The sequence below is a fragment of the Orcinus orca genome, chromosome 1 (genome assembly GCF_937001465.1).
Source record: "Orcinus orca chromosome 1, mOrcOrc1.1, whole genome shotgun sequence".
Lineage (NCBI taxonomy): Eukaryota > Metazoa > Chordata > Mammalia > Artiodactyla > Delphinidae > Orcinus > Orcinus orca.
In genome coordinates this window covers 95,760,548-95,779,434 of record NC_064559.1, presented here as the reverse complement: position 1 = coordinate 95,779,434, position 18,887 = coordinate 95,760,548, and the positions used below count along the sequence as shown (strand labels likewise).

At 55.0% G+C, this 18,887-nt stretch overlaps 1 protein-coding gene across 7 annotated transcripts; it reads right to left on the bottom strand.

Annotated features, from left to right (window-relative positions):
* Positions 1-134: 134 nt before the first annotated feature.
* Positions 135-16,669, bottom strand: NECTIN4 (nectin cell adhesion molecule 4). 7 transcript variants are annotated; one of them, XM_033414265.2, is made up of 10 exons: positions 16,334-16,669; positions 10,008-10,045; positions 7,379-7,738; positions 5,811-6,101; positions 4,597-4,717; positions 3,573-3,721; positions 3,168-3,327; positions 2,672-2,747; positions 2,223-2,297; positions 135-1,965 (listed from the first exon to the last, which is right to left on the bottom strand). In XM_033414265.2, the coding sequence occupies exons 1-10, from the start codon at positions 16,366-16,368 to the stop codon at positions 1,666-1,668; spliced, it is 1,605 nt and encodes a 534-aa protein (XP_033270156.1). In that variant the 5' UTR covers positions 16,369-16,669; the 3' UTR covers positions 135-1,665. The 7 variants fall into 7 exon arrangements, with proteins under 7 accessions (XP_033270156.1, XP_033270157.1, XP_004284464.1 ...); XM_033414266.2 differs by lacking the exon at positions 16,334-16,669 and adding an exon at positions 14,983-16,235; XM_004284416.3 differs by lacking the exon at positions 10,008-10,045 and having other exon boundaries at positions 135-1,890; positions 3,168-3,324; positions 16,334-16,666.
* Positions 16,670-18,887: the final 2,218 nt, after the last annotated feature.

Genomic DNA, 18,887 nt, shown 5'->3' with positions numbered 1-18,887 from the left:
TTTCCCCCGTCCCCCCTAGTTCCAGGCAAACTAACTCCTCCCCTACTTGGGACCACAAGGAAGATGGTGCTGAGACAGAGAGCACTGAGGTTCAGGACTTACACAGTCCAGGGAGCAAGACAGGAACCGGAAAGAACAGGTTTTATCTGTTTATTTAAAAACAGAATATCTTTTTTATGTACAAATATGAACATATTTACACAAAATATACATACTAGAGTTCCATATCTTCAGGTTCCGCCTCCAAAGTCCTGGGCTGGCTGGAGAGCAGGGGATGAGAGTCTCTCCTTTGGTCCAGAAATCCAGCAGAGTTCAGGCTGAGCAGGGTTTGGGCACTAAATCTAGATATTCTGGTTGAATGTATTTGGGTGGGGCAGGCAAAAATGGACCTTATCTAATCCCAACCAGAGAAACGGCTGGAAGTTAGTGACCCAAGTTAGCAACCCTGAGACCCCTGGGGAAAAGGAGACATTCTTGCTCCCAGCAGCTCCTTCACCTCCCTTGGTCTATAATCACTCTTCTCTCTCCCCTACACCACAACCAAACCAGAAGCCCTTGTCACCAAGTCCTAGCAGCCCCCCACCAAGGGATCACAAACAACTGTGGATACAACTAAGAAAACATGAGGCTAGGGGAAGAGCTCAGGAGCCCCTAGGGCCAAGGACCCTACCTACCCTCCCATAGCCAGTAATGGAGGGGCGCACACCCCTCCTTCAAACTCTATCAGCTCTTAGGCTCCCTCCCAAGAGCCTGCCTAGATTAAGATGCCTTAGACGGAGCACCTTTCAGAACCACAGGAATTAACCCCCTGGGGTAGGACCTGAGCAAGGTCTAGCTTTGTTGAATTCTTGTGTAGGCTGATGTCACTTTAAGCAGTCCTTGCAATAATAAATGTCCACATGAATCAAAAGTTTATAAAAAGTCTTTTGTCTTATGAATGCATTTGGGGCAGTAGTCCTCAAAGAAGCTCCACTGTGCAGGTTTATGTACAACAAATACGTACATGCAGCAGGCCCAGAGGCCACCAGAGGGCAGAGGGTTTCTTCTGCAACAGTTTGAGCCTCTGGCCGACCCCTAGGCCCGCTGCTTTACACTTGCCCTGACAGCTCCCAAGTGGTGGGAGCCCGGCTCCCGCACTCAGGAGGCCAGATTCCAGCTCCAGCTATGCCCGCACACCTGGACCTGGCCCACAGTCTCCACCTCCCGCCTCCAACCTCTGCATCATTAATACTGCTCTGGGGTCTGAGGAAAACACCTGCGTTTTACAGGCAAAGGTCACACAGCCACACGACACATGCACCGATCCCCTGTGGCGTTCCCCATGCAGCCACTGAACCCTGTGGCACACACACCACGGTTCACTTGGACTCTGACGTGACAACACAACGCACACCGTGGGCACGGTCACCCCTCCGCGCACACACAGTGCACACTCAGACAAGCACTAATGCACACACAGTGACCTGCACACACTGTGGGAGGGACTCAACAAGCAGAGCCCTTCCGTCATCCAACAGAAGGACCGGAGGAAAAGGTCGAGCAGTCAGTGGGGTGGGGAGCATCTTCCTCAGGAAATGAGGTGTGTAGGGAGGCTCCCCGGGGATGAGCTGAAATCTTCCATGTCAGCAGAGGGAGCCAGGCTTAGGGGACAGAGGCAAGCCTGGGTCAGACCAGGTGCCCCCGCCCATTGATGTAGATGCCATTGCCCGTGGGCTTGGCCCGCAGGGTCCCGTTCTCCTGAACAAAATGGTTCATGGCCTGTTTGATGCCTTCATCCTGATCTTCCTCCTCCTCTGTCCGCCCAGAGCCTGGAGACAACAGTTCAGTCTGTGTTTCAATCTCCCGCACTGTGGTCAGCGTGGAGTAACTGCGGCCCTCTGCCTCTTCGCTCTGGAGACCAAGGGCGGAGGGCAAGTCAGGAACCAAGGCGGGGCAGCCAGACGTGAGGGGGTCGGCTGGGGCACGCTGGGGTCAGAGGTCAGGCACAAGCAGGGGTTATGGTTGCTCAACGGCTCAGAGATGGGGGGCCAGGAATGAATGTTAGGCCTGGGGAAGGGGAGACTAGAGAGCAAAGGCATAGCGGGGCGGGGAGGGGATGGGATGGGGCAGCGTGAGTCTGAGGTATCAGGGACCGGTGAAGGGGCAGCTGACGCACCACATCTGGGACCCGGAGAGGGGCCTGAGGAGAGTGGGAGGGACGCCGGTGGGGCCGGGGGCCTCACCATCACAGAGCAGCTACTGTTGTCCTTGAGACCATCAGGGTGGCCCTCGGCTCTCAGCCCTACACTCTCCTCCGGCTGCAAGGCCCGCACATGGGGGAGGAGTCAGAACAGCGCTCAGCCTCTTCACCTCTGTCCTCCCCCAGCCTCCCCCCAATCACCTTCCCCCCAACCTGACCTGTCCATTCTCTCCTCCTTGCAAACATCCTCACTTCCCCCACCCCTACCCTCATCCCACCCTCATCCCACCCTGAAACCAGTGCTGATGGTGGCTTCCCACAGCAACCTCGAGGGGGGTTGCTGAAGGGGGCCCTCTGAAGGAGCCCAGCAAACCCAGAGCAGCTCCAGACCTGCTGGGGCTGAGTCAGCGGCGGCCAGACCTGGGGGCGGGCTGCGCTTCTGGTCCGCAGAGGGGCCCCGGCCCCAAGAACGCATCCAACCTTGGCACACACCTGGTTCCTGGGGTCCGAGTGATGGGAATGCAGCCTCCGGATGGAGTTCTCCCTGGTCAGGGTCAGCTCCTCCTCACTGGGAAGACACCCCCTGGTCAGGAGCTGAGGGTAGTGGTAGCTTCCCAAGGTGAACCTAGCCTGGCCAAGCCTATGTGAGCCGGGGCTGGAGGGTGTGGGCGCTGGGTTGTCCCTGCAAGTGCGAGTGAGTGGCTGTAGGTGGCGGTGCGGCTGCAGAGCGTGTGTGTGCCCCTGTGATACACGTGCATGTGGATCTGACCCTCACTCAGGCAGTGTGGCTCCCCTCATCCAGCTGCGACCCAGGCCCCAAGGCCCTTCTCACCTCCCAGAAGACTGGCTCTGCCTACCTCTGGTCCACAAGCTCCTCAGATGTCAGGCCGCCCAGTCTCCTCTCGCTCCTCGGTCCTGGCCCACCTCCTGCTTGCCTCCCCTTTGTTCCCTGCTTACCTCTACCCGCCCATGAGTGGCCAGTACTCACTATTTCTGGGTCATCTGCTGGGCCTTGCGCCGATGGTATCGGGACATGAGCACCACCACCACCACCAGAAGGCAGAACAAGAGTGCGGCGATCACACCCACCACCACCACGGAGGCCGACACCAGATCCACCTGCTTCCCCGTGGTATCCTGGGGGTCTGCTGGAGACAGGCCACTGTCTGAGGCCGATGCCCAGATCCCTGACCGGCCCCCGGACTCCACAGCCCCCCACGCACTGTCCTCACAAAACACGTCCCAGGACCACCCCCTCAGCCTGGCCCTCTGCAAAATACATGCAGTCCAGCCCCCTCCAAATCAATCCTCTCCCAATTCATTCTCTCTGTCTTGCTCCCTGTCCCCCGACCAGGCCCTTGGACCAGGTCCCAGCCTCTGCCCCAGTGCTTACCAAGAACATCCACATCCACCTGAGAATCCCTTGAGGAGAGCTCATTGCTGACGTGGCAGACGTAGGTGCCACTGTGCTCAGTGGTCAGCGGGGGGAAGGTCAGGGTATCTCCTTCTGCTTGTACCCCACTGGGCAGAGGCCCGTCCAGCCTGGAGGACAGGGAAGCTGATGGGTGCTGGCTGGGGAGGGCTGAGACTGCCACGACCCAACGTGCCCGGGCAGCTCTCCACCTCCCTCCCCCATGACGTCACCCAGAGCCACCGGCTGTTCCCACGGTGCCCCTCCTTCCCCTAGGCAGGTCTAGGCAGAGGTCCCTTCTCCCTGCCGCCCAGCCTGACCCAGGCACCCACACACACACTTGGGGAAGATCCACACGCGTGCCGTCGCACAAGCTCCATAGGCATCACGTCATCCCGCACTAGGTACCAGGTCCACACGGTATATAAAGTCCACACAACAGGACTGTTCCTTCCTATGAAGGACATGTCCACAGTCCCAGGCACAAGGCCACATGCATGGCTCATCTGCTCACATGTGAGCCTCTCATGGGCTCACACACATGTGCCCCTGACCCCTCCCTGATTGTCTGGACATCTCAGACCCTGAAAAAAAGTCAAAGAACTGGCAGAGATGGGTGGGTGCTTCTGAGGTGCTAGCAACCTGGTAGTGACTATAAGAGTGTTAGTTTCACAACAGTCACAGTCAGCTGTATCTTTTTGTCTTATTCACTTTAGGCACTTACATAAATATATAAAGTATTAACAATGAAATGCTGTATTATATTTCACAATTTTAAAGTTAAGGGAAAAAAAGCCAAGGACTTATCAGCTAATTTCCTGCCAATTACCATGTATCCTACACTCCTAGGTGCAAGGCAATAACAATGTTTGGTGACCATGCATATTCTTGTATTGGTTTGAACATGTGCCCTAATTTATCTGGGGTTCAGAATATATTGTCCCAGCCCACGGTGAGTATGTGCTGGTCCTAAGGGAAAGACCCTGGTCCCAAGCTAGGCCCTTACCGTGTCCAGTTGTACGAGGGAGGAGGCTGCCCTTCACTCAGGCACTTGAGCATAGCTCCTTCTCTGCCAACCTGCCACAGCTTTTGGTCTTCAAGGCCCCTCACAGAGGCCTCAGCAAGGACTGGAATGAAAAGTTGGAGGAGAAAGAATGGAAATGATACCTTTGATCATGCTCTTCCTCAAAGGGCCCCCGCCCCAGGCCCCACTTTGCCTGGAATAGCCTCCCCCTGCCCTTCTCCATCTTACTCATCTGCGGCCAAAGCTAGCCCAGCCCCGCCTTACTGACAGCTCCCTCCCCTCTCGAAGTTCAGAGAGTCCACATGGGTTTACCTGTGCAATGAGCCTATAAGTCCCTCTGCACAGCAATGTGGCACACCTTTTCTGAATCCCCCGTGGTCCGTAGCATAGCGCTAGTCACAGAACAGGTGCTCAGCAAACACTCCCTGATTCATCAAAGGCTTAACCATCCTACTAGTTCATTCATTTCTTTTTTTTTTTCTTGGGTGTGTGGCGCAGCTTGTGCGATCTTAATTCCCCAACCAAGGATCGAACCCGGGCCTTTGGCAGCAAAAGCATGGAGTCCTAACCACTGGATCACCAGGGAATTCCGGTTCATTCACTTCCTTCACAGACATTTGTTGAGGACCTACTTAGTGCCAAATGCTGGGTTAGTATGAGTAGAAAACAGTGCTATCCTCCAGAGAGGCTCAAAGTCTAATGCCAGGAAAACAATCTCGACTGTCGACCGAGCACCTTCTATGCACTAAGCGCTATGCGAGAGGCTCTGCATTCGTTCAGAACCCTGTAAAGTTGACATAATAATACTCCTTCTGCTGATGAAGAAAATGAACCTTAATAAGATTGAATAATAGCTGGTAAACAGCAGAACTAGGGCTCATCCCAAGTCTATTTGTCTTCAAATCCTAAACTATTTTCCAAAATGCTTTTAATTCCATGTTTATATCTGATTCTCCCAACAACCCCTGAAGCAGGGCCAGCTCCTTTGTAAACAGAAGGACACAAGGACAGAGTGATTTGCCAAGGTCACCTGGGATGGGCTCCAGGTCTCCTACCTTGGACTGGTGCTCTCTCAGCCATACAAGGTGGCCTCCAGGACCCAGGCTGGCCAGACTGGTGTGGCTTAGGGTCTCTCACTATCTCACCAATCCTCTTGGAGCCCATGGGGGCGCCCTACCCAAGATCCAGGTACTCACAGGCCACTTGGAGGATGTGGGTGATCCTTTGGTCCTGGAGCAGGCCAGGGTGCGATACCACGCAGGTAAGTGGCTGTCCATTCATGCTGCGGCTGGGCACCAGATGGAATTCTGAAGTGACAGCAGCTGAGCGAGAGTGCGTGAAAGAGCGGCCGGATGTTGTACCCTTGACCTCTGTGTCCCAGGTCACGCTGGGGGCCGGGCTACCCTCTGCTGTGCAGGAAGCTGCCAGTGTCAGGCCCTGGCCCTCTTCTAGTGCTGGACCAGGATTCAGCGAGGGCAGGGGAGGCACTGCAGATGGGGGGGAGGCAGAAATCACAACCTTCACAACCCCTGTCAGGAGGCCCCGCCCCATCCCAGTTCAGTCTTGCACAGGTGCAAAGTTTCAGGCCCCTTTTTCTTCTTTTATTTCATCAACAAAGATGCCAGGTGAGTGGTAGCATTTCAGCGGACTTTGTACCTTTCTCCAATGCTTGAATTTTTTACAATGAGTACGGGTCATTTTTCAAATAAAAATAATGAAGTAATTAAAAAACTAACCAGATAACATCTCTATAATAATAATAATAGCCATCATTTATTAAGCACTTACTATGTGCCCAGAATTGTGCTAAACACTTTACAAACGTTGTCTCTTTTAATCCTGTCAACAGACACGAAGTAGGTGTTACTATCTGTATTTTACAGCTGAAGAAACTGAAGCCCAGGGAGGTTAAATGATTTATTCCAGATCAGTAGCTATTAGGTGGTGAAGCCAAGATCCACACCCAGATTTTTCTACCAAGGCTGGTATTACTAACTTCCGTGTAGATAAAGGGAAACTATAAAGGCCTTTATTTATTTTTATCTTCATAACATTAACAGTCCAAGCCCAGAATGGAAAAGACTTAACTTGACCATACGTCTAGGGCATCCGTGCAAAGTGGTGGTTTAAAAGGTGATTGTGGTCTCCAACCACATTCACTGAAGGTCCAGATCAGGAAAGGTCTCAGCCCCACTGGTCATGCACAGCCACACTGGTCATAGCTGGGTCTGCATGTCCACATCTAGGCACCACATTCTAAAACCATGGAGCCCAAGGTGGTGAGGGAAGCTCTGAATGAGTGTCTTTAGTAGAACTGTTGCAGAAACCTGTAAGTTTAGCCTGAAGAAGAAGAGGCTTGGGTGGGGCATGACAGAGGTCCTCAGCTGGTGGAAAGGCTGTCGTGCAGAAGGGAGAATAAGCCTGTGTCATCTTGCTGGGGTGGGTGAAAGCAACCGAGAGGGAGATTTCAGATCAGCAGAAGGAAGAACAGCCTAATACGTGGATTCTTCCCCAAGCCTGACCAAGCAGTATCAAGCTTTTGGGGTCACTTGGAGAGAATTTCTGGATTGGGGTGAGGGGGGGTGGCTAAATGAAGCTCCCTCATCCCTACAGGGCCCCACCTCTTCTTCCTGTTCCGCTTCTGCCCGCTCCATCTCTGCATCCCCCCGCCTCCAGCTTCTGCCCTCCAAGACCCGGGGCCTGAGGACCTGGTGCTTCTGCACACACAGCACCCCCGCTCCCATGCCCAACGGGCCCCACTTACCCAGCACGCGGAGCCGAAGCTGCGCCTGGAAGCTGCCGGCAGGGAAGGTACTGACGCGACACTCGTACTCGCCCTCGTCCGCCTGCACCGCGTTGCGCAGAAGCACCGCACCGTCCAGGGGGTTCCTTGGGGGAGGTGGCTGTTCCACGCGGCCCTCGTAGGCTGAGCTCACGTACAGCCCGTATTTAGAGTTCAGAAGTGCCAGCTCCTGGCCGCCCTCGCCCTCATGCACACGAGCCCATGCCACTTGCTCCACCTGCTCGCCCGGGTCCCCTCGGTAGAAGCAGGGCAGTTTTGCGTCCTGGCCCAGCACCACGGTCACCAAGTCCGAGGTCTCCAGCTCGCCCGCCGGGCACCGACCTGCAGGGGGGCAGACAGAAGCAGCCAGGATTAGGGGCGCTGCCAGAGCCGGGGGAACACTTAACCACAATGATAATGTCCGCAAAGGCAGCCCGGAACTCCTGGAGCACTTTATGCTTGCAAAGCACGTTCAGTCCATTACCTCATTAGAGTCACAAAACATTCCCAAGAGGCAGGTGTTATTATCGCCGTTTAACAGATGAGAAAACTGAGACCCAGAGACAGGAAGTGACTTGCCTAAGGCCACACAGGTGGTATGTGGAAGAGTCATACCCTCTCTCAGCCCAGGATTGTGTCCTGAGCAATTGTAAGGTGGGGGCTATAACAAGAGGAGAGACCCAGCCTCTGCCCTCAGGGAGCTCCGGGAAATGGATTTTGTGCACACAAAGATGGGAAGCCATGGACAAACTTTCACAGAAGGCTCAACCTACCAAGGGGGGGGGAAAGTGAATGCTTTCAGAAAGTGTGGCCAGGAACCAAGGCAAGGGTGGAGAACAGTTGGTGTCTGGGATGGGGCATGTAGTGTAGGAAGGGTCCAAACCAGCAGGCCCTTCGGAACAGTCTTTTCATGGATTTAAGATGAGAGACCTGGATTCCCAGAGAGAAGAAGGTATTCTATGTGGGAGGAAGGGCACGAACCAAGGCTCAGAGACAGGAATGAGAAAGTCACCGAAGACAGAAAGGCCCCAGGTCAGAGGCCAAGAGATACGAGGTCAGCACAGACACACATGACAGGGTCAGAACCGTGAGCCAGAATCGGAGGACCAGAGATAGGGACCAGTGACAAAAGGCAAGTGTTTTGTGCATGACAAGGAGCAGTATGAAGCAGTCAGGGGTATCTATCATGTAGCATTATCTGCAAAGAAGGATGCATTTCCTGCACTCACAGAACCTGAGTTTTATTCTGGAAGAGGAGATACGTATGGAGACAGCTATGGAAACACTTGTGATGGTTTCTGATTTAGTGCTTAGTGGTGTGTTGCAGGTTAGTCGTAGGATGGGACAGTCACAGTGGTCCCGAGTCACATGGGAGGGGCTCATGCATGAGTTGGGTAGAATCAGGAGGGGATGAGACCTGGAAAGGGGTCCCAGGTAAGGGACCAAGGTGGGCGAACCCCAAGGAGGTGGAGAGGCTGGCTGGTTCAGGAAGCAGAGAGGAGAGGACAGAACTAAGGCAGAGCAGGAAGTGGGACATCTGGTCAGAGAAAAATCACCCAGGACCTTCCATACCAGGCAAAGGAATTCAGATTTGGCCAAGAGGACATAGGGAGTCCCTAAAGCATGAAGCCAATGGGCGTGTGCCCTCAGACTAGAAAGTAGGGAGACTGGGGACAGGAGACCCTCTAGGACCCTCCAGCTGCCATCCTGCACCGTGCTGCTGAGAGGACGGGACAGTTCCAGGGGAAGTTTGGCAGGATTTGGTCACTGATCAGAAAGAGAGAAGAGTCTCAAAGACAACTCCTGGGTTTCTAGGATAAGTAACTTATGAGGGAGGCATGGCCGGGGAATCTCATGGCTGGGAAGAAAGAAATTTGGAGTTGTGGAATAAAGCGTGTGAAACACAGGGCTGGGGGCTGAGGCTGCAGACAGAGTGAAGGCTCTCTGGGATGGCAAGAGCTCCTTGCATTGGAATGCATATGCAGCAATTCCCAAAAGTTCAAAGCTCCTGCCTCTGGCCAGCACTTCACACACCCTGCTGGCCCTCACCTTGCTTCCACCTGGAGCTCCTGCTGGAACGCCCTCCTCCCTATGTCTGGCAGCTCCTAGTCATCACTGTCTGGGTAACTCCTACTCATCCTTGAAGACTCTGCTTAGACATCACTTGCTCCTGGAGTCCTCCCTCCCCCCACCCCCACCTCAGGCAGAGTGAGGTGCCCTTCCTCTGTTCTCCTCTAGCACCCTGCTTTGACCCATCGTAGTACTTTATACCACAGATTGTATTTGCTATTTTCTTGTCTGCCTCTTCCACCAGATTGAGAACCTCAAGAGTATAAACTCGGTCTCACATCACATATGGAAACACGGTTTCTGATTTAGTGCTCAGTGGTCTGCATTCCCGGCACATAATTTGTGCTCAGTTAATGTTTATTGACTGACTGACTGAGTGAATGGGTGTGTGAATGAATGAATGCGAGAGACAGGCGGAAGAAGGAAAGGGGAGAATGAGGAGGAATGTGCAGTCTTTGGTTGGGCTGGGCAGGGAGGGGGTTGGCATGGCAACCTTAGGCTTGCCTTAGAGACAACATTAGAGACAGGATAGGCTGGCTACCTGGGTTCTCTGCCAAAGGAAACACCTCCAGACTGGACCTAGGGAGAAGGAAGGGGATGCAGGGCGTCAGGCATGGAGGGAGAAAGTGAAGCCCCGCTAGAGTGGACCAGAGGGTTCCAGTGAGGCAGAGCGTGGGACAGAGGAAGGGGGTCCCATGGCCCTGCTAGCAAGGGAGGAGGAAGGGAGGATACTCTTGGGAGCTGGGAGGTCCCAAACGGGACAGGACAGACCTGCAGGGCCAGATACCAGGGCCCTGACCTGCCTAAGCTGATGTTGGTCCCACCCAGCCCAGCCTGGGAGTCCAGCTAACCATCTGCACCTCTCCCAGACACCTCCTCCTGGAGCCAGAGGGAGCAGGGCTGCCAAGGAAGGGCTGGAGGTGGGCTTGAGACAGAGGCTTCCCAGTACTTCCTCTGCTTTGAACACTGGTGTCCATGCAGGTCACAGGGAGTCCAAGGCCTGCTCCACTGGGACACTCAAACCCTTTCAAAGACTATTTCTAGGACAATGTCAGATGGCATATTTTCCATCCCCATCCCTACACTTGCTAACCAGCTGGCCCCTCCCCAACACAAATCACTCACATTTCCCCCCCAAAAAAATACCTTTTTTTTTTTTTTTTGCCACACAGCGGCATGCAGGATCTTAGTTCCCCAACCAGGGATCGAACTCATGCCCCCTGCAGTGGAAGCTCAGAGTCCTAACCACTGAACTGCCAGGGAATTCCCAAAAATACCCTCTTAGGGTACAACATGCATCAAGTCCCCAGCACATGTCTGAGTCCAATCTTCCACATCCCTACCTGTGGGTCCAAGATCCCCATGAACCCAAGTGATAAGCCCAAGCTTTGCAGGTTGAGGAACCCAGTAAAACCAGAAAGTCCCTTCTGGGTGAGCTCCCCATTGTCCTAAATCCACTGTTTAGTGGGAGCATATCAGCTTGAGCAACGCCTTCCTTCACTTACACACACGTGCACACACACACACGCACACACACACACACACGCTGCAAGAGAAGGAAAAGAGAACTTGGGCTTTAGAATCCCTGTCCTGGGCTCAGTGGACCCAGAAGCTCATACTCCCAGGGTAAGGTAGGCCAGGACTGCCTCCCACTTCTCTCCCCCACCCAGTGCCCACCCAGCATCCGCATGATCATGTCACCAGAGCAAAGGAGACACTCCGCCTGCCTGGTGAGGTCACCCTGCGGGCATGTAGTAGCCAGGCCAGGCCCACGGACCCTTCTGCTGCAAACTGTTTCCTGAGCCTGGTGGACTCTGCTGGCTGGGCACTCCTCCCTCTGACCCTCCCCCCCACTCCCCTCCCCTCCCCTCCCCTGCTTCTGGGAGTACCAGGATGCCTGGGTGATTCAGCCACTGCTGCACAGCAGGCCTAGCCTCAGTCACCACCAGCCACCACCTTGCGCAAGGGAGAGAACAGGCCCAACTGGCCAGACGGGATCCCTGCCCTCAGCCTCCCCCACCCCGGGCCAAGCCCCCACGGGCCTCTCTGGGGCCCTGCCCTCTGTGTACCCTGCCTGCTCCCAGACAGGCCCTCCATTCCTAGCTTGGGCTGGCTGCCTGTTCCCCACCCTGTGCCTGGGTCCCGACTTTCCTATCTGTGTGAGGCCCGGCCTCTGATCTCCAGAGGGGCAACAGGCTGGCAGCTGCAGATGACAGCATCTCTGGGGAAGGAGGCTTTTCTTTCTGAGGAGACTGTCTCCTTCAGCATCCCCTGCTAGTACATCTAGGGGTACGCAGTGGGGTCCTAGAGATGGGCCTGTGAGTAGGAAGAAGGGAATAAGTGTGAGCCTTTTGCGTCTGAACGTACATCTTTGGGTGAGGGTCTGGTGGGTCTCAGTGCTGGTTAACATGCAGGAGAGGCTGTCTCTTTGCATGAACTTGGGGGCGTTTTGCACATTTCAGGAACGCGTGTGTGCTTGTCTGCATCCAGAGGGGGCTATGAAATGCGTGTGTGTCAATGTGCACACACAGTAAGTATTTTCATGTCGGTTTCTCTTGGCTTCTGCACGGCTGTCTGTCTCCGCTGCCTTAGGTCAGTGGTGTGTCGCTCGGCGCCTTCGCCTCTGCACCCGTTTGGAGTGTCGCCCAGGCAGCCCTCCCCACCCCACCCCAGACCTGAGGGCAGATGCATCTCAGGTGGGGGGACCCAGAGATGAGGTCACTGTCCCTCCAGGGTGATGGGAAATAACCATCAAGGACTCCCCAACAGAACAAAACAAAAGCTCTCTCTACCCTTGCTCCTCAGGTTCCTACTAGAAGGACCCCCACCCTTCTCACCCCCCAGCCACGCCCCCAGGCCCTCCAGCACCTCTGGCCCCCCAAGGAGGCCTCTCCCTGGGAATCTCCGTCAGGCCTCTGCTGCTGCCACCACCAGAAAAACCAGCTCTAGCTCCAGGCCTGGGGTGAGGGTTGTCTGGTGTAGGTTTGGTGGGAAGTGGTGGGGGGAGACCCTGCCTGGGGCTAGGGGGAGGGGTCCAAGCTATCTAGGGTCTCACTCTCCTTTGTTAACTCTTGCCTCCCCTCACCCCACAGAAGCAGCCTCCACCAGAGACAGGTGGAATGTGTGGGTGAGTTTGGGATAAGAAAGGACGTGGGAGGGGAGCCCTGAAGCCCCCCATTCAGGACAGGTGATATACACAACCCAGCACTTTTTTTCTTCCATCCTTCCCCCCATAGCCTTGGCCTTGGCATGCTAATTTGAAAACCAGCAAGATTCTCCCTCTGCATTCATCCACCTCCCTCATTTACCCCACATTGTCCTAAGCCCCCCAGCTTAGTGAGAGCTTCCCAACCCGGGCAAAGCGCCCACCACAGATTAGTGGATGGGGAGGGGGGCCACACCAATCACAAAGGGAGGTGAGAACAATGGGGGAGGACAGGCCTTGAGGCAGCCCCGGCTCTGGCCCAGACACAGCTTCCAGCACAGGTAAGTCCCCTAAACCCCCAGGGAGCCAGAGTCTGAGCCCGGCTGAGTCACCAAAACAGCCACACCGTGGGTGGGAGACCCAGAATTCCGCTTCTCCCAAACTCCTGAGATCCTAACCCCCTCCCCAGTCCTGCCAGCCAACCACCCCCCTCCCACATCTCTGCAAGTGTGGCCAGCTCTGCCCCGCCCCAAATCACAACCTCAACCCAGCTCTCAGGACATGCCAGCCAGTTTTAAAGGCTAGAGGGGAGGAGGGTGGCCTGAGAACTGTGGGTAAACTTCTGAGGCCGGAGGCTCCCTGCCTCAGTGAAAGAGTGACCCCGACCCCCTCCTGCACAGCCCTGCTCCAGGGGGCTTGGTGGCTTGCCCCCAGTTCTGAACTTGACCTTCGCATTTTAGATTCTGTTCCCAGATCCAACCCCTAGGCTCCTCTCCTCCCTTCACTCCTGACTCAGCTCCCCACCCCACCCCCATCCCTTCTCTCTGTCCAGACTTTGGTTAGCACCAGGGCAAGTTTGGAAGGCCGGGAAGCCCAGGCGTTCTCTCCTCACTAGGCTGGCTCCCCACGATGGCTGACCCCCCTTCACTTTGCCTGGAGGACCCCAGGATCCTGAGGCTGGGGTCTAGAGGCTGGGACTGTGGACTCTACTATGAGCCCCTCACTGCCATCTCTGTGGCTGGGGTCCCCTTAGCCCAGCTCCCTGAAACACTGGGGTGGGACCAAGGTCAATGGGGCCACAGGGCTTCCCTGGGATTCCCCCTAGTTCTCCCCACCTTGGGCAGGGAAGCTAGCCTGCCTTTCTGGCTTCCTCGGCTTTGGGTAGATCCTACAGGAAAGGGCCTGCCCCCCTCTGTAAACAGGAGTAGAAAAGCAGGGATGGGGCCCTTCCCTTTCTAGGAAACTAACTTCAGACAGAAAGCTGGTCCTAACCCTCAGAGGAGAGACCTCAGAATTCAGAGAACCCCGTGCAGGGTTCAGTTGGGCCCCAAAATAGATCCAGGAACTAGGATCCTATTGGAGGGATATCTGTAGATTTAGGTCCCTTAGGCCCAGGGCAGGAGATGGGGAGGGAGAAGGGAGGGGGCCTCACCTGGAAACTCATCCCATTAAGGAGAGACAAAGAGCTGTGGTGTTGAGGTGCCTCCCTAGCCTGGGCTCCTTTCCCTGTCAGGGGTGGGGCAGGGCCCTGGGGCTCAGAGCTCTAATGGCCCAGGACTTGGTGGGGGCACTAATTTGCAGCAGTACAGGGGCAGAAGGCAATATCCAGGGTAAAGCTACCCTTGGTCCCCACTGAGAAATGGGGTCAGGACAGTTCCGCCTTCTGTCACCACAGGCAGACTCACCGCCTCTTCCAGCACCCAGCACCCAGCACCCAGCACCCACCTTCAGTTCGGGGCTGCATATTTACGCAGCCACAGGCTTTCAGAGCTGGAAGGCCTATAGGGATCATCTGGTTCTACCTCTTAGTCTACTGAAGTCTAGTTTCTTAGTTGCCCAAGGTCGTGTAGCAAATTAATTGCAGGAAAGGGACCAGAACCCAAGACTCCTGACTTCCCAGTCCAAGGCTTTTTCAGAGACAAGAAACACTCTAGTTTCCTGGGGGCCATTGAGGAGATGCCTACAGAGGAGCCAGAATAGGGGTGGCAGTTAGGTGGGCGCATCTGATTCTCGGGCTAGGAACCTGGAGTCTGAGTTCCAGCCTTCAGAGCACCCTCCGGCTCCGTGCAGGTTATAGCAGTAGATCATGGCTCACTGGGCACCAGCTTCCCTGGAGCCGGGTAGCCACAGCACCTGTCCAGGCACTGGGCAAGGTTGGGGTGACACCCTAACTAGAAGGGGTGTCCTCTACCCTTCCCTGGCTTCTCTGGGGACTTTGTCTTGTTCACTGCTGCATCTCCAGCATCCGGCACCCTGGCTATCCCTAGTGTGCACTCAGAGACACTATGCTTTAATGAACTAGGAGCTGGGAGACCAAGACGCTAACCCTGGTTACGTTTCTAACACTGAGTAATATTGTTAGCTCACTTGCCTATCTGTTTCTTTCAGTTTTCCCATCTGTAAAATGAGGGAGTTGAATCGATGATCTCTTTGGTAACTTCTGAGTCCTGAGACATCATGGCTCCATTCTTTAGGCGTGGGTAGATCCTACAGGAAAATGACTGCCGAGTTCCCTGGCCCCAGCAAACAGGCCCCACCCTCTTGGCCTAAGCGAGTGAGAAGGTTGTCTGGAAGATGGGAATTAAGATGTAGGGGGTAGGGGGGATGGCAGGGCTTGGAGTTTCAGTAACCTGTGATTGGAGGCTGGGCCAACAGCCTTTCCATTATAAGAGCAGAGCAGAAGCAGCCCCTACCCACCCACACATCTAGACCTCACTCTCCTCCGCACAGCCTTAGCTGGGGATGGAGGTTGGGGGACATCACTGCTAGGCCCTGCTGGACAACTGAGGCTCCGTCACTACTGATCCTGGGACTGGGAATCCAACTGTCCCATATAGATAAGGCCTTGTCTTTCCAAGGAGAAAGATTTCTCAGTTGCCCGTTATCCTGGGAACAGCCTACAGAATCCTACCTACCGTGGACTCATTATGTCGCACACACACACATATACTCTCCCCCACTCTGAAGATTATAAATTCCTATAATTTATATCTTCTGTATATACATTACACGAGAGCGATACAAGGCATCTAGTTGAGAAAATGGGGGGACAGGGGATAAACAAAAGGGTGCCCTAGGGTAGGGCACTCTAGAAGGTGCCCTACCCTAGACCCCCACTCTTCTGAGTAACCGCCTGATTCCCACCCTGGTACCTCATAGCGTGCTCAGGGACAGAGGGGGCCAGAGAGAGAAGAGCTTCCAGCTCCCCTGTAGTCACCCAACAGTATTCTAGGATATCGTGAACAGAGGAGAAGGAGATAGGAAGACCCTGTCTGCTCCCTGGGCATCAGGCTTCCCTCACCTTGATGACTGGGGAAACCAGCTGCAGCCCCAGTCAGCAATTCTGAAGCCCAGGGTGTAGGCGAGGGAACCTCCAGGAAAACCTGGGGTGAAAGGGTCCCCACCAGTTCTACCTCCCTGGCCACCTGCAACGGGTCACCGTGTCTCTTCCCCAAGAGACAGCTCCAGCCCTTTGGCTGAGGTGGTCAGGGACCCCAGACCCAATGACCTGGCCTGGGGCTGGAAGGGGACATGAAGCAGGAGAGCTACAGTGGCTCTTCTGGGGGCACTACTATCCGCTGGAGGTGGGAGAGAGAGATTGATTCCTCAGTTCAGAGTAAAAGGAAAGGGAATGTATATGTGTGCGTGCGTGTGTGTGTGTGTGTGTGTGTGTGTGTGTGTTGGCTTGGGCTCAGAAGCAAGGATCCTGAAGCAAGTCCTACCTGTAAACGATGCCAGGAGCAGTAGTGGCAGCCATGCCTCAGGCCCGCACATCTCGGCTCCCAGGGACAGAGGCATCGGTCAAAAGGCAGAGCTGCCTGGTGTTTCTGAAGTTCCACTGAGTTCTCCCTGGGAGCCGGCTCTAGAGCTGGATCGGGCACCGACCCAGAAGACAGGAAGTCACGGAGTCCTCAGGCACTGCCGCACTTGCCTGTCCCACTAGGATCTCCACTCGGGGACCCGGCCCCGTTCCACCCACCCAACCGTAGCTACCCGCAAGTAGCCGTGATCGGGATCTCCGAGCTCCCCCAGAGCTGCTTCCCACGCCGTGGCCAACAACGACAGCAGAAACTTGGGAACCTGCTCAGCAGGTCAGAACAGGTGCGTCTTTGGGGGCTGGGCCTGGCGCGGAGACACGGCAGCCGCCACCCCCACAGCCTGCGCTGGCTAATGGGTGCCAGAGAGGGAGGGAAGGAGGGAAGGACCTGGGAGGTGGGATCTCATCGTCAGCTCCAGGCTTTACCTGGCAGTGTGTGGAAGGGGCTGTGACTGGAGAGGATAGGCTTGGGGGGGGGCGGGGGGGGATAGGGGCTGGGTAGGAGAAGGCCTGGTGTGGCTCAAAGAGGGAGGCGCCAGGCCAGGAGGAACAGGGGCAAGGCCCTTGTGGGTGGAAAGGAACCCAAGCATCCCACACCCCAGCCAGCCTTGCTGCCTTCCCCCCGGCCTTGCCGAGTTCCCCAGTCTCCCAGAGGGGTTCAGCTTGGGAGCCAGAATCAGAGAAAGCCAGAACTGAGGACAGTACTGGCCCAAATACCTCATCCATCAGATGAGAAAACAGAGGCCCAGAGTGAGGAAGGGGCTTGCTGGAGGACACACAACTTAGGTGGTATCCCTACATCCCTATCCCTGAGGCAGGGAGTTAGTTCAAAGACCCCTCAGATGGAACTTAAGCGACCCCCTCCGCTTCACCCCTACCCCACAGAGGATAAGTCAAGGGATTGACCGAGGAATTAACCCCACAGATTCCTGGCCTCCCTAGCAGGACCCTCTCTCAGCATCAACACCTTCTCATCACTGGCCAGAAGTCCCCAAAGTGAGTCAGCACTATCTGAGTGGAAAGGGGTTCCTTTCCACCATCTCCATGGTCATTTTATCCATTTATCCCATGGTCATTGGACAAGCCACATGTCCGGACTTTGCAAGGACAATCTTTTTTTTTTTTTTTGCGGTACGTGGGCCTCTCACTGTTGTGGCCTCTCCCGCTGCGGAGCACAGGCTCCGGACACGCAGGCTCAGCGGCCATGGCTCACAGTCCCAGCCGCTCCGCGGCATGTGGGATCCTCCCGGACCGTGGCACAAACCCGCGTCCCCTGCATCGGCAGGTGGACTCCCAACCACTGTGCCACCAGGGAAGCCCGCAAGGACAATCTTGATTCCAAATACTCTATCCTTATGTCCCTATAGGTGTACTCAGACCTGTAAGACCACACATTTCCGTGTTGGATGCATATAATGTAACCACCAAGTTACACAAAAACTTATTGGCCTAGCTGGGATAGCCAGAGGAGGGGGCAGACTCTGAACTCCCTGAAAATTGAGGGATGGGGAGGGGCAAGATTGCTGACATACTGGAGCTAAAAATATATATACAGGTAGACAGGAGAGAAGAGAAGATACATACGGGTTAAAATCTTGCAGTGGGATCCTTTTGTATGGAGAGGGGCAGGAAGGAGGGGCCGGGACCAGCAAGGTGGGAGGTCATTTCAGGTAGAATATTTTCCACACACACACGCACCCCCGCCTCTACCTGTCAAAATCTTACTCATCTTTCAAAACTGACCTCAAGTGCCACATCTTCCATGAAGCCTTCTCAGCTCCTCCCACCTAAAATTAATCTTTCTCCCTTCTGTTCTTCCTCAGCCTCTGCTAGTCCCTTTATTATAGTCTGTGTACTCATAATTTGTGCACATCTTATCTCCTTAACTAAATTGTAAGCTTCACTTCAAGGAGCAACAATTGAAGCCTGCTGTGTGCCAAGGATCCAGTAAATGTGTTAAATGGAGGGACAGGACGAGAGCTGTAGTCTGTGAACTCCTGGAAAGTCAGGCTTGTTTTATAATCTTGTCTCAGTCATCCATGCTAGGACAGTCCACAGCACTTAATGGAGACTGAATACATTTTTGTTGAAGGCATGATGTTATGAACGGAAAAGGCGGTCAGGCAGAGGAGTGGAGATCCTGACTCTCCTGAATCTGGTTAGTGACCCAGACTTTAACCCTGCCTCTGGACCGTGACCCCAACTCTCTCTCTCTAGATCCCAAATCTCAGCAGTGTGCATGGTAGCGACCTCTTCTTGGAGGGCTGTTTCCCACAGGTCGGGGCCAGGCCGAATGCCAAAGCTCCTGTTTCTCTCCGCCTCCACTTTGGTGAACCCCTTCCCCTCTTCGGGACTCACATCCCACCTGTGCCAGGGAAGCAGCCCCACCCCTATGCTGCTTTGAGATGCACGGTGGCAGGGGTGGGGTAGAGCAGGGGGGAATGGGAGGGAGGAGCGTC